The 16,009-nt window shown below is 36.6% G+C and overlaps 1 protein-coding gene across 7 annotated transcripts in view; it reads right to left on the reverse strand.

Moving 5' to 3' along the window:
- Positions 1 to 16,009, reverse strand: part of CEP170 (centrosomal protein 170) — a 98,606-nt gene that overhangs the window by 52,101 nt on the left and 30,496 nt on the right. For all 7 annotated transcript variants that reach the window (XM_033054275.1, XM_033054274.1, XM_033054273.1 and 4 more), the window contains exons 4-7: positions 12,571 to 12,649; positions 10,926 to 10,984; positions 10,648 to 10,810; positions 7,848 to 7,982 (exon numbers count right to left, since the gene is read on the reverse strand). In XM_033054275.1, coding sequence (XP_032910166.1) covers positions 7,848 to 7,982; positions 10,648 to 10,810; positions 10,926 to 10,984; positions 12,571 to 12,649 — 436 coding nt within the window. The remainder of the gene's footprint in view (positions 1 to 7,847; positions 7,983 to 10,647; positions 10,811 to 10,925; positions 10,985 to 12,570; positions 12,650 to 16,009) is intronic.

Consider the following 16,009-nt stretch of genomic DNA (forward strand, 5'->3'; position numbering starts at 1 on the left):
AGAAAATAAACCTTCTGATTGCATTTTATGAACTACTAAGTCAGCTAAAATATCTGGTGCAGAGATGTGCTAAAAGCAACCGAAGATTGAGACCTTAGTAGCAATGGCGACTTAGGTTCTAGCAAAAGAATTCTGAATAATTCCAAAGCAATTTATCATGGACAACAGTAAGATGTTTAAGATATCATTTCAGGTTGCCAAGAAAAGAATTAAGACAGGAACTAATGGATTTTAGGTACTGAAAAAAGCCACTCTACATCAGCCAAGGAAGTTAATATTTGTGCTAATATTTGAAGCTATTATGCAATAAGATAGCAATAGAAACATTTATACTGAAGTCAGGAATTTACAGGATAAAGGATGTAGGATGGAATAATGCACTGAAGCTGCTCCTCACAAACACATGCTTCTTTGTGAAGATTTATGAAAAGGTTAACAACATTAAAAAAAAAAAAAGAAAGGATGGTGGTGTGATACAGAGAAATAAATTATTTACAGGAAATAACCCCTGGAAAAGGAAAAGAAAGGTTTTACTGAATAAAAACAAGAACAGCACACATTCTTTTTAATTGCCATGTTTGGATATCCATTGAATTAAATTGTTCCAATGCAGGTAACAAAGCACTTTTGATTTAGTTTTTCGACTAGTACCTGTTAACAAACACAAAACATGTTTAGAATTCAGACAGGTTTTTTTATTGTGCTGTTGGATTCCAAGAATCCCCTGGCTAATGCCTTCCACTGCACTATCAGCTACCTGTGGGGCTGTTTTCAGGTTCTACAACAGCACCTCACTATTCCCCTCGCTGGGAAATAGAATGCCTTTTTAATACCCCTCCAGAAAACACTTGTGCCAGCAAACACACAATACAGAATTAATCTATTTTACTGATGAAAAAGTTATTAAAAATCTTCTTTGTTTATATAGAAAATGTACAGAAATGAACAAAAATCACACTTTGAAGTTTCTGGATTTTAGGTAAACTACCATCACTCTCCACTTGTTTAATGCAGCTAACAAGTTGGAGAAATATTACTCATTTTCAGCAAGGCAGGAGCAATCTGTTGGTCACACATGACACCGTATTCTTCTGTAATTATGAAATAGCTGGTTTATAACCATCTTCTAAACATAATATGACTGTAGGCAAACTGCATCAGATGTACAGAAATGAGAGCATCTCACATTGGTTTGTCAGCATTGATGAAGGACGTCATAAAAAAATTTCTGTGTGAAACGTGTCGGCACCAAATTTAACATTTCAAATCAACTGTTTATACTATAATAATATGTATAGTATTTGATTCCAGTATTTTTGATTAAACAGAAACTAGTATACAGTTTGAATCTAAATTAAGACAGTTTAACCAAAAGGAGCAAGAAACTGAACTACAACTAAATTGTAAATTTTACTAAACTAGAAAAATTCATAACAATTACATAAATAAAAATATACAAAATATAAAGTAATTTTAATTACAGTAATTTCACAATTATAAGCCGCATCTGATTATAAGCCACACTTCTGGGTGTTGGCAACTGTCTTGGGTTACAATACAGAGTGTGATAAAAGGTATCTGTTCTATCACCATCTGTTGAGGGTGGGGGCAATGATCCTTATCTCTGTGGGGATACTCTGATAATGGGTCATCCATTGAAACCAGGCAGGGCATTGTTCTTTATCTTTTCATAACCCATCCTTCCTCCAGCGAGTCATTTTCTGCTAATGGCCACTGAGTCCCACTGTGGGACTGATAAAATTACTGCATCCCATTGGGAGTTACCCCAGCCAGGGGGAAGAGCCCAACACTTCTTACCAAGACAAAAACAGAGGTTTTGGGACACTAAGGGAGCCCCTTTCTCCACTGGACTCCAGAGGAAAACTGGATTCCTCCACATCACCACTGGACCTCCAGAGGGAAACTGCACCTTCTACAGGAGCACTGCTCCAACTGAATCACATCTGTCACTGCAGGAGGATGCAGCCACCATTTAATGGGACCGCTACCAACACCCTGCCTGACAGGGTGTCAGGTTGTACTCTGACTTTGTCAGGGTTTGGAGTTTGTTTCTTTGTAGTACTGTATTTCTATTTTAATTTCCCCAGAAAAGAACTGTTACTCCTAATTTCCATATCTTTGCCTGAAAGTCCCTTGATTTCAAAATTGTAATAATTTGGAGGGAGGGGGGTTTACATTCTCCATTTCAAAGAGAAGCTCCTGCCTTTCTCAGCAGCCACCTGTCCTCCAAACTAAAACAGCAACTTTTTGTTCTTTGTCCATATATAAGCCACACATGATTATAAGCACCACTTCCGGGTTTGGACCAAAATTTTAGTCAAAATGGTGCGGCTTATAATCGTGAATTTTCAGTCAGAAGTACTTGTAATTTTAGAAAAGTTAAATGCATCAGAATTGATTAGAATAAAAAACAGAAAACAAGGCAGCAAAAATTAATATAGATCCTGATCTGAACTGCCCTTCAATATTTTCCTTGCAGATTCTAAATGGAAGTCCTTACAGTTTTCTAAATATTACAAAGAGTGATCTATAAAACAGCCTTACCTTGAAATCCTATTATAAAATGTCATCTGCCAAGATGAAGGAAATTATATATCAGACTAAATACAGATACCTTTAAAAGAAAACCTTCAAGCAAATACTGAAGACAGTGGTTGTCACTGTTCTACAATTTTTAAAGCAGAACAAGCATAGTATATGTATAACAAAAAAGGCAATTACAGGTGAGTTTTGGGAAAATGAAGGGACAGGTGGGTGGTGAACTTCAATCTCTTAAGGGAACTGAAGGGATTTCATAACTGGCAAGACTAAAACGAAAGGGGCAGAAAAAGTAGCAGGATTATCTGTAAAAAGGGAGCTCTCAATCTTCAAAGATCGTGAGCAAAACAAGACAACTGAGCAACTGTTTCTACAAGGCAAGCAAGGAAGCAAAAATTGGTAGCTGCCACCAGGTGTAGTGATACTATTATTGAAACAAGTCTAGGAGAGGATAGAAGGAAAACTATGGAATATTTGGGAAACCATAGCCTTAACCAAAGGGAGATTCAGAGAGATCCTTTACTAGGATACATGTCTTGTATGACTGGGGGAGCTGGGTTTGCTTAGTTTGGAGAAGAGGAAGTTCAGGAGGGATCTCATCACTCTCTACAACCACCTGGAAGGAACCTGTAGTGAGGTGGAGCTGATTTCTTTTAGTGCCTGCAGTGAGAGGACCAGAGGAAATGGCCTTAAAGTGAGACAAGGGAGATTCAGATTTGACATTGGAAAAAAATTTTTTCACTCAGGGTGGTCAGGCATAGACCAGGTCAGAAATAGATTGCCCAGCGATATGGTGGAGTCACCATCCCTGGAGGTCTGCAAGAGGCATCTGGATGTAGCACTGAGTGATGTTTAATGGTTTAGGGATTACAGTACTGGGTGGATGGTTCAGCTGGATGATCTGGAAGGTATCTTCCCACCTCAGTGATTTCTATTCTATTCTATTCTATTCTATTCTATTCTATTCTATTCTATTCTATTCTATTCTATTCTATTCTATTCTATTCATGACCATTGGAAATGCAACTATCACTTTGTGACAACAGCAGAAACAATTACACTTTCTACGACTTTCTGGGGTTTTTTACCCACACCAGTAGTCAGAATCTTAACATTTTTCATTCTAACCTGGACAAGAAAAATCATAGATGTCTGTGCTATTCAGATGTACAAAAAAAACCTATTTATATTAATGTATTATCATCTGCAATTACAGGAAATCTCAAAAAATATTTTGCACAATCCTCAGATTTTTAGTGATGCTCTTTTCTTTCTGCCTTAAAAATACAATTTTAAGAATGAAACTTGTAAAAGAAAATTATCTGGAACTTATAAAGCAATTCCTGTGATAAAAATCTGTAAACCTGAAGCAATATATTTATTTGCAGAAGGTATAAGAAACAGTCAAAATACCATATTTACACAATACCCCAAAATACTTTTAATGATAGCATTATATTTGGCACTGTGCACAGGTATGTGTAATAAAGGAAGCTGAATTTAGTGCTTTCAAATGCTTAATAGAATTTCATCTTTCCTTCCTCTTTCTTTTCCTATTCCTACTTCTTATTTCCCACTTACATTAAAGGGGTTTTTTTTGTTTTTCAGAAGTAAACTTTTCATTTTTTATTTAAAGAGAAGATTGCAATAAATGCATATGATTCACCTAGTACTGAATATGAAGATCTCTTTCAATGCTTTCATAACCAGTGTTAGGAAAAAATATCAAAATTGCCCTTTCAAAATAAAAATACAAACCAGCACTGTATATAAATCCCCGTCTCTCGTATTAAATCACTTAAGTACCTGCTTTAAAGAAGCTTAAGTGAAAAAAGAACAAAACTAATCTTACTTAAATATATTGCTGTGATGGGTCTACAGAGTTCTGTGAGCTCCCCGTGACAGTGTGTGCATTTGCTGCTAGAGCTTTGCAAAGCAAGCCTTATACACAACACTTGCACATATTTAATGACAAAACTCATCAAAATTCTAGAACAAGTTTCTAGAACTTAACTGTTAGCACTGCTGATTAAGCATCACACATTACAATGTGTGTAAATTCATACACACACTGATTACACTGATATTTCTCAAATAACTGTCAGCCTGCTTTACCTGAAAATGATACTGTTTCTTAAGTGCAAGGAATGTTTATTCTGACAAATTCTTATGCAATGCTGGAGTTAAAATTCATGCCAAGTGGAAAGAATTACTTCAGATTCCTGAAGTCTTCTTAAAATCTTATTTCTGTCAGACTTCTTCGAAAGGCATTAACGACATGAAATTCTGCAACTACTACTAAGAACAGCAGAGAATGCAGTTTTTGCTTTCCCAGGAACTTAGAGTGCAACGTATGGTAGTAATAATAATTATACATCCAATAAACCTGCCAATAACATAGATATTTAACAGTTGTAGCACAAAGCCATGCCATAGGTATACACACAATTGTTCATTTTAACACAGACTAGTAGATCTATGAATCAATGAATTAGAGTGTTACATGTGTCTGAAGAATGTAGAAAAGATTTTTCTTCTCTAAGTGTTCCAGGTTATTCTGCTCTGTTTGTAAATAGCTTTCATTAGTGAATTTCTGTTGTGATAGAAATACATCGATAATAACATTGAAATAATCTTATTAACTTGAGACTGTAAAGACTAATTGTCTATAGTTGGCTTAAGAGAAATAAATCTCCCACTTCAATCTCCTCATTAAACCTTACCCCATCTCTTAGAATTTAAGTCTTCTTGTCAGTAAATAATTATGTAATAAATCATCAAAACATGACAGTTTTGAATAGGATTACTTTTTTAAAATGCTATCTGACTTTATCAATTTGAGTTAAAGAATTAGGCAGTTTATATTACAAATTCTGCCTCAGATCAGTGTTTTAAACAATACCATTTAACTCACTAAAGAATAATTAGCTACACCAATCTCGAACATTTCTATTCAAGTTTGCTTATATTTTAAAAATATCCAAGCACAACAATCTTCTGAAGTTTCCAATTTTCATTCATACAAGTGTGTCTTTATATTGATTTCCTATTATTATATTCATCTATATTATAAAATCTAAGTGCTTGAAGAAAATACATAACTCGTTGAAAAGAATTTCATCTTTTCATAGAACAGAATTGTAGGCCGAAGCAACCCAAAAATCTTCTGATTATATAGCTGCATGAAAAAACATTCAGAATGTCTTTTGCACACTTCTACACAGACACAGGGCTGGGAGACTGTGGAAATGTCCATAGAAGCAAATGTCAACTCTTAAAAGGTTTGTCTTCTCAGACCCTCTGCCAACACTACTAAAAATTATCTACAACAGTCAAAAAACCAGACTAGTAGACCATACATTTAATGTCTACTCAGAGATTAGGTGATCACGATAAATAAATCATTTGTCTATACAGGGGATTTTAATTCTACATCCTCACAAATTAAACAGTTTTGCAAAAATGTTTTGGATTTTTAAGGTTTTGGATTTTTCTCATCAGTGTCTTCCTTTCATATAAGCTTTTGTTTAGTATGTGCTTTTACAAACTGAATTCCATTCCTGCAGATTTATGAGTCTTTCAGTTTGAGGAAATAAAAGCTATTCTTACACTCTTTTTAGATCAATACTACTCATAGGAGATACATTAATGGCAAAACAAAAGTAACAAAGGGATTTGTAATAATTTTTTTTAAAAAAAAAGGTCAAAATGTTGTATTTGCCAAGAAGGCTTTGTGCCCAAATTTAGATTTTGTATAGTACATATATGGAAAACAAAGACACAATTTCAAATAATTTAGAAAATATTAATCTATTTTTTCTATTTGACATTTACCTTATGATGACTTCACTAAGAAAATCCTGTCAAAAGTATCCTCATTACTGAAGTTCAGTCTAAAACAAACTAATTTTTGTCTACTGCTGAAACAGATGGCATCTCCATGATTAGTCTGAGTGGAAGTTGGAATCTTACTTTTCTTGGAACTCAGGAACTAAGACAGAAGCTAAGATAAACACTTGCTGAAAAATCTCTTGGTAAAATAAATACAAGAGCATGTAAACCATTTACTGCAATTGGATGCTTTTGAAAAAGCATTTCAAAATAACAAGAAATAAGAACAGGTACACTACTAAATATAAGCCGATATCTTGTGTCACACCTTGTTAATGGCATGGCATTGTATCAAAAACACAGACTTCAGCATATTACTTCTCAATAATCCTATATTTAATGAGGGAAAATGAATTTAAATATTTTTATCTGGTTTCTTTATACTAGTCCAAATCTTAATAGACTTACTCTACTGTCTGAATGATAACAACTTTAGAATAGTATGAAAAAGGTCCTTAAAAAGGCTATGGTAAAAAGTTAATTCCAAAGACCTTGCTTTCAGTACACTGAAGTGTTCATTTAGTTTGATTTACACATTTTTAGATTTCAGCTCCTACAAAAAATGATCCATGTAAACCAAGGCAAATACTATGATAAAAAAAGAGAAATTCTGACCTCAATTCTTAAAGTACTTAAAAAAACTGCAAACATAAACCTGTTGGACCTTAAATGTGTATCTTTTGAGCTAAACAAACATGGTTGAATTTTGTCCTAAGTTGAATAAGTTTTAAGTTACTATCTTTATTAGAATAGCAGTCACTTTATTTATATGCCTGATGATAGATATAGAAGCCTAATTATAGGTACTGAGATTGAAGTTCTGGCAATACATGCTGTGTCTAGACAAGCTAACTAATAAAAAGGTCTCTATTACAGGGGAATAAACATTACCAGCTTAACTTTAGACTACAGAAATCTTTACTTCAAGACCCATGACATGCAATTCCCATTAATACCGCCATTATTGAATTAGTGAATGCTAGTACAGAAGTGAATGTTAGTACAGATAACCTTATATAGCTATAAGTCAGACACAAATATAAAACCAGCATTTATTTTCAGAAATTATTTAAATAAAGTATTCCTATGCATATAAAATAACAGATACAAATTAAACTGAAAAAAAAAAGACACTGGTTCAGGTAATGTTATTTGCTATACTTACTGATAGAGAATTGTGTTATATACTAGAAAACTGACACATTATATGTGAAACTGATCACTGTAATGCATAGTTTCTCACAAAAATATATTCTTCAACCACCTTACCTTTTAACAGGTTTTAATCTATGCAAACTGTAAAACTTCCAGACATTAATATCAGTTTAATTCCCTAGTTAAGAATATATGCAGTTCAGTAAAGAGAAAAAAAACCCAAAATAGGACAATACACTTACCTGAAGCCCCTGTCTCAGGCATTTTTTCTTCATGCTTGCTATCTGGCTTACAACCACCTTTTTCATCAGCTTCATCTTCACCCCACCAGGCTGGCTGTCCATACAGAGGTGTCCCACGAGGCATGGCAGAAATATCTATAAAGTCAGCCCAAAGCAGAGGAAATAACTTTTCTATTTAGCTGTGATATTTAGGTTAAAATCATATGATGAGAACGTAATTTGATTGGATCATTTCTCCTGCAAGCTGAAGTGAAATGCTTGAATGCATTTGCCTAAATACAAAACAAACTTGGAGGCCAGACAACTGATCTGGGTTCTAAATATAAAAGCTTACTAATGACCTGATCAAAACTTCTGGCACAAATGTTTATGCAAAGGCAGCTGGCAACTCTTATTGTTACACTGATATATCTGTAAATATTATTTCTACTTTCAGTTTGAAGTCACCAAGATAGCAATATATTCCTAAAACAGTTTGCTGCTATTTCTGTGAAAAGATTCTCATTCTTACCCACACTGACCTTTCAATGAAATCTGAACTCACTGCATGAAAAACTGATCAAATTTTGCAATGTTGCCAAGGTTCCAAATTGCTGACAGCTACTACAGAGCGCTGAAAGTTACCTTGTCTGTAAAACATTACTGAGCACAATCAATTTTACAGGTTGTTTTTTTTGAAAGGTGTTAGTTAAATTATAGCACAACTAAAAGTGCTATACACATGGTTAAATATATTTAAATGCAAAAATTAGATAAGAAAAAAACAATGATATGATTAAGATTTCTAACTTGATCTTAAATTGGTTGGGTTAGGTTTGATCTGATCTTCTGGAAGAATACTTCACCCTACAGATATTTAACTATTCTAGCATCATACAGATGTTCTGAATATATTTTAAAGAGTCTTTATATTAAAAAAAATCATCTGTTAAAGTCTATTTTAGGAGCTTGTCTGTTACTTTATCCATTAGGAATATCAACATTTTTTTCAGTATTTTATACACTTGTATTCCAAAGATGATTTCATAGCCATGACAAAGGTTTCAACATGATTTTAAGACATTAAGTACTTCCTTTTTTAAACAGCATTATGCCATAGTCAATACTAAATTGTTTTAAAAAACTTGATGGTTACACAGAGAATTTATGGATGCCCCATGCCTGAAGTGTTCCGGGACAGGCTGGTTGAGGCTTTGAGCAACCTGGTGTAATGAAAGGTGTCCCTGGCCACAGCAAGGGGGTGCACCCTAAGTGATGTCTAAGCTCTGTTCCAACACAAACCATTCCAAAATTCTCTTCCCGTGCACTGAATTAGCAATAGTGAACAGATATGCATTTATATAGCAATGGTGAGACAATCAATTGACAAAAAGCTTCTGAGAGCTGTACTCAAATATAAATCCCTATCCTTGACTGTTATTTTTGGAAGAGTGAAAAGAAAAATAGAAGACGTGGATAAACTTCCCTCAACTGTGCTACTTTATGCACCCTTAAAAAGATGATAGATTAGACAACAAAACAAACAGGTCAATTAAGTACACCACAGAAACCTGTATGTGGGGAAAAGAATTCTTTGAAGTGAATGTTCTGGAAGAACAGATGAAACTTAAACAAAACTGTACAGACGACCTAAAGAAATCAGACCTAGACAGTTCCATTTTAGGGAAACAACAATACCTGATCCCTTTCTCATTCTTGTGGTTACCTCTACCACACTTCAGCAAGCCTCATGCTGAAGTTCATGGGAGAGTAAGAGAATGGTTTGAGCTGGAAGGGACCAGTCATGGACAGGAACATCTTTTGCCAGACCAGTTTGCTCAAAGCCTTGAGCACTTCTGGGGTGGGACATCCAGAAACTCTCTGGACAACCTGTTCAAGTGGCTCACTACTCTCACATGTTTCTTCCTAACATCTAATCAAAATCTCTCCTCTCTCAGTTTAGAACCATTCCATCTAGTCTTTTATCACTATCTGCCTGTGTAAAATACGCTCTCCCTCTTTTTTACCTGCTCCCTATAGTCACTGCAAGGCTGCTATGAGGTCTCCCTGGAGCCTTTCCTTCTCTAAGCTGAACAACTCCATCTCACAGCCTGTCTGCCCCAGCCCTCTGCTCATGTTTTTGGCCTCTTCTGGCCTCACTCCAACAGATCCAAATCCTTCCCATACTGGGGCTCAGAGTTGGCTGCAATATAACCCACACGAAGTTAAGACAACCACAACAGAGCCACCATGACACATTAAATAAATAAGAATGATGGTGTAGAAACAAGCCTGAAACTACAGCACCTACAGGTCTTTAAACCACAATAGAACACTTAGGTTATATCCTGACACATCAAACAATGAATGCTAGGAACTATAAAACAAACAAACAAAACTCCCGCCCATTCAAAAAGAAAAAAATCTCCCAAACAACCAAAGGAAAAATACTGATGGTAATAGTGATGGCAAAAAGTACAAACTGTTTCTGAATAAATACATTCACTTAAACTGCAAAAAAATAGCAATTTCCTGCCACAAATGTTGCAAATTTGTGATTTGGGCAGAGACATTTTAAAATCTTACAAGTACTCATTAAATCTCTCTTTAAAAGTTTTCTTAACATGTGGATGTTACTGCAGAAAAGGTAGAAATTAACTGCCAAAATTTATTATTTACATCTAAACTATAGTTAATTGTTCATACATGTGAAATTTTTTCTGTTTACAGAATTTCACAATCGTCCTACTGAAGCAAATTAACATCCTTTCCAAGTCTGAGTGCTTCTGCAAAAAAAAAACCAAAACCAACAACACCTTACCCATTGATTTTTCTTCAGATTTCAGTGCTTCTGTAGTTTTGTGGTGCACTTCAGCTGTGGAGTCTGTTACCTTGGACTCTGAACTTTTGGAGCTGCTTTGTTTCGATCCTTCTGCTTCTGAAGATTTTTGGGATAACTGGAGTTGGCTTGTGAACTTTTCATGCTACACGACAACAAATAGAGAAAAAAACACAAACCCTCAAAGAGTGGGAAAAAAGAGACTATGCTGTAATAATTATAAAATGATAAAAAAATATCCAGGAACTGCACATTGTTACCTTAAGTGCTTCTTCAGGGACTCTCATCTCTCCCCTGACCACAGTAAAAAGATTATTATGTAGGAAATGATAAGAAAAATACTGAAAAAACTCTGAATTCACAAGAAGATTTTACAGAAAAGCAACAATTGTGCAGCCTATTATGCCACTAGAATGGCAATGGCTTTCAAAATACATCACTGTTAGGGTACCCTGCACTATCATACTCATCAAAGCAAATGAAGTTATTTACTATTCGTAAACAGAATATTGAGTTGATACCTTAGTGTTTTAATAATACAACTGATTTTTTTCATTCAGTGGTTTGCTGAATAATTAATTGTAACCTTATCTTATCTGCTTGTATACAACTGCATATGATACAAATACTTGTGTATTTGCCTCAAAGAAAAGTAGTAATTTTTAGCAACACAGAAGATACATATTATGTTCTAAATTGTAATTGAAAGCTCAGGTTTTTTGTAGAGAGAGACAATGAAACGTACAGTAATTTCACGAATACAAGCCGCACCAATTTGACCAAAAGTTTGGTGGAAACCCGGAAGTGCGGCTAATATTCGAGGGCGGCTAATACATTAACAAAATTCTAAAAGCTGCCAACACGGAAGTGAGAGCCCGCGGCAGCCCCAAGCCAAGCTGGAGCCCGGCCGGCCCCAGCTGAGGTGGGAAAGCCTGGCAGAGGCGGGGCCTGCAGTGTGGGGGGTGGGCGGCAGAGCCTGGGCCAGCAGGGCGGGGCGGGGGGGCGGCAGAGCCCGGGCCAGCAGGGCGGGGGAGCCCGGGAGAACTGGGGCTAGCAGTGCAGGGGAGCATGGCAGAAGCAGGAAGGCCGGCGGGTGGGGCTGCCTGGCAGCGGGGGAAGCCCAGCAGAATCGGGGCCAGCAGCGTGGGGGAGCCCGGCGGTGCGGGGGCCTGCAGTGCCGGCCAGGGCGAGCAAACGTGGCGGCGGTGCAGACGGGAGGGGGCGGCCGGCGAGCCTGGCGGCGGCCGCCCCGCCAGTAGAGCCTGGCAGCGGCGGCAGCCCTGCCGGCCGGGTGAGCTAACATGGCGCGGGGCGGCCGGCGTGCCTGGCAGCGGCAGCGGCGGCTGGCCCGCTGGCAGGGCGAGTAAACTCAGCAGCGGGGCGGCCGGCGTGCCTGGCAGCAGCGGCAGTGGCTGGCCCGCTGGCAGGGCGAGCAAACGCGGCAGCGAGGCGGTGCTGACGGGAGAGGGGGGCCAGCGAGCCCGGCGGTGGCTGCAGCACCACCCGGCCGGCCCCGTCGGCAACCATGAGCGGGCCGAGCCTTCCTGGCCCCGCCCCGAGCCAGTAAAGCCCTCTATGCCGCGATCCTGTTACTAATTGGCCAATTTGTGAAAGCTGCGCACGGATTCTCGCTACGAACGAAAGTGCGGCTAATATTCGGGGTGCGGCTTATCTATTGACAAAGACAGCAACATTGTCGAGGCACCGGAAGTGTGGCTTATACTCCGTGCGGCTTGTATTTGTGAAACTACTGTACTTTATCAGTAGTTCAGACCGAGGTAGAATATCCTAAACCCTGAGATTTTCTCTAATGTAGACATTTTTGTAGCAATGAGAACACCTAAGACAACCATAATTCTAACAAGACAAGTGTGACCCAGCATTGCATTTTTATGGCAAGGATATCATATCCAAATCTCAATTTATCTTCTAACTTCAGAGTGATGTATGTCTGTTCTGGAATCCTCACATCATTCACAAATGTCTGCAGAAATGAATGAGGAAAGAAATACCATTAAATTCTAAAACAGTAAAATTAAAACATTTAAATAATTTTATAAGAAAGTCTTCAGCACCACAAATTTTCTACTGGTGATTCACAGGGAAACTATAAGCTCAAACTGCCAGCTGCTTAACAAACTATGTCAAAAGAAAGGTTAAATACCACTTGATAACCAAGCTGCACACTGGCCTTGAAAAATTCCTTGGACGTTTAATCTTGTTAGCAATAATCATGGATGTGTTGATTAATGGTCCCTTGAATTACCATCTCCACTTACTATTTTTCTTGTAATTTTCTTTTTCAATCCCAATTAACTGCCAGAATTGATTTATCATCATATTTGTACAGCATTTAGCAGTGGGTAACAGAGTTCTGAGACAGCTTATTTCTAATCACTGTCAAAGGACTTAAGTAAAATATGGATGAAGTTAGTGCATCTGAGTGACACCAAAAATCAGTGACAAGAATTCAGTACATTACAACCCTATAGGATCATCCTACTTCTAACTTAAAACTTCTACAACATGTACATGTTTCTAAAGACAGAGTTTAAATATGCCATTTCATAAGCTCTCTGAAGTTGGAAAAACTTGAATAATTAAATAAGCCAAAAATCCAAATATTTGAATGGTTGTGTTGCTCATGAGTCTAATATTAAATGAACTGTGGTTAGAGAGAAACAATCTCCTTCTCCAAAATAGTAAGAGGATGTTCCATTTAATTTTCTTTTTCCAAAGGAAAAGAATGTTTATTTCATTGTTTTAAAAATTGTTTACCTACTTCGTAGAAAATATCTTCCATAGGAAATAAGAACAAAAGGTTCAACTATTTACTGGTTTGTAAGCATGAAACTTTCAGTAATGTTTCAGGCATATTTATTTCAGTTTAACACTTTGAAAATCCAGGGCAAGAACCTCTGTGAAGACTATCCTCAAGGCACTCCGAATTTTAGCGAACGAAGAGAATTTAGGCCACCTTGCAGACATGTATGTATATATGGATGTACACATTTTTCCTCCCAGGTCAGAGTCCTGAAATTCATATGCATGCATGGCATACCCAATGCAGGGAACTCAAAAAGCTGTGTGTGTAGTCCGCTGACAGCCTCATGTTCATGACTGAAGTGATGGCAATCAACAACCAAGTCTAAGTTACTCTGCCACTGGAACTTTAAAACCTCATCACATGCCTTGGGATGCCAGACAAAGCTAGCTTGAAAATGCTAGTTACTATGTAAATAAGGAATCCTTCTCCCCTTTAAATCATTCCATTCATGTGATTTCTAAAGTTTATTCTTCAAATAGTGAGAGTCAACTGTATTTAAGCCTTCATAAAGTTTGCTCAACTTTTCAAAATCCAGTCCTGAATCATCAGTGTGAAAGGACTTTGCTATCCTATAAATACTCCTGAGAAGAACATTATTCCACAGAGCCATGGATTGTTAATACTTCTTCTGATATGTTTTTGAGTTCACAAGTCAAAGGAGAAAGTACAGCTAAATTCTACTAATACTAGGGAACTAATAATTACATACTAGCAAATGCACACATTTGCTTCAGAAAAGATACATTTCTTCATCTTTTTTGTACAGAAAAAAAAGAAAAACAGGACTGTGCAGAATGAGCCACAACAGATTATCAAAAATAAAATTTTACTTCATGTGAAACAGAAATAAAATTCTACTTCATGTAAAACTGATTAAAATTTACTTTTGTTTTTTTTTTTTTTTTTTTTTTTTCCAAATCTAGATGTCCAGCATAAAGATTTCTAGATTTAGAAGTCCAGGAAAAAGACTCCTGTAACCTTTTCACTGAACTGAGTGTGAGTCAACTATACATATAAGAATATTCAGGCATCAGGTGCAATTACAGTTCAGCTTTTGAAATTATAACACTCATAACCAAAATACTGGTATTAGCCACCTACCCTTAAACTCTGAACTATCTTGAGTGGTGGAAGTGCATTACACCAGGAATGGAGCAGTCCTTTATACTAAGAAAAGTATGCATCTGTTCTCAAAAAAGATGGGACCAACTGGAGAGATGCAAAATAAATATTTTGATGAAGTATGCAAAATAAGAAAGGGCAGAAGCTGCTGAATCACTAGAAGAGGCACTTGGCTGCTAGGGACGTGGTGTTCTCAGTGGAAACAGCAGCTAGACTAGAAGAATTATCACCTAGTCACCATATGGTACTGAGGCATTGTTCTGCCACACAATTAAGTATGGTGTTATAAAAATAATGTGCTTTCTCCATTAACCTGAAACCAGGTAAGCAGAGGTATGAAAGAAAAGCACAGTGGGAAAGTGATAGTAAGGAAAACACTGTGAAGACAAAGAGCAAGGACTGAACTCCCAAGACTTAATATTCCATTTCCCAAAACAGTGGGAAGAAAGAGCTCCTTGATGTCTGAGTAAACAGCTCTAAAGCAACTGAAGCTTCACCTCAAACTTGAGAATGAATTAGATCAAGTGAAGCAAATTACTGAAAGCACTTCATCAGAGGCAAAAAAGAGTTGAATGAAGGCCTTTTAACATATATTTCTATTAAATTCCAGTTTTGTGACAAGGCAACAAAAATCTGAAGGTATGCATACTGACTACAGCAGTTAACAGAACTAAGGAATAAAATCAAGTATCTCAGCAAAAAAAATTCTATGTGCTGAACTTATTTTTCATCACTGCCTTGAAACAGCACACCGACTTTGAAAATACAGAGGTACATAAAATATTTAAGGACTAAAGTCCTTGCATGTCTACAACTGTTCAAAGGATATAGCCCTTCAGTGGTTTCACATGCAGTTGAGACTGACTTTGGAAGCTGAGTTAGTTACCTTAAAATACAGAAAAGCTAATAGAGACACTGACAGAGTTTTACTTCGAAATGCACTTCAAGATCAAAAGGCAGTAAGTTTAGAGTTCTTCTTCATCTTCTGTTTATTTAAGCCCTTGACAAAACTATTCACAATCAGTAGCTTTCTAAGTATTATTCACATAAGCAGCCACAGATGAACTCATGATTTCATTCTGTACATATTCATGACAGAGTCCCACATTTAAAGTTATAAAATAATAACCATAAGTAGTGCAAATACACAGCTCATAAAGAAGTATCTAAAGGGTTACAAAATTATGACAGTTACTATGTTTTTAATAATTTGCTAAAATATCAAAAATTTTTATAAAAACTGATGCTTAGCTAGACTTCTGAATATGCAATTCCCAGAAAAGCCTTAGAACATAAAATGTCATATGAAGCTCTACTTTTTCCATAATTTTGGATTTTTCCTGTATTGGTTTGCAATTACTTGACATAAACTATTCTTAGAGACTTAAAAAAATG

The sequence above is a fragment of the Catharus ustulatus genome, chromosome 3 (genome assembly GCF_009819885.2).
Source record: "Catharus ustulatus isolate bCatUst1 chromosome 3, bCatUst1.pri.v2, whole genome shotgun sequence".
NCBI classification, from domain to species: Eukaryota; Metazoa; Chordata; class Aves; order Passeriformes; family Turdidae; genus Catharus; species Catharus ustulatus.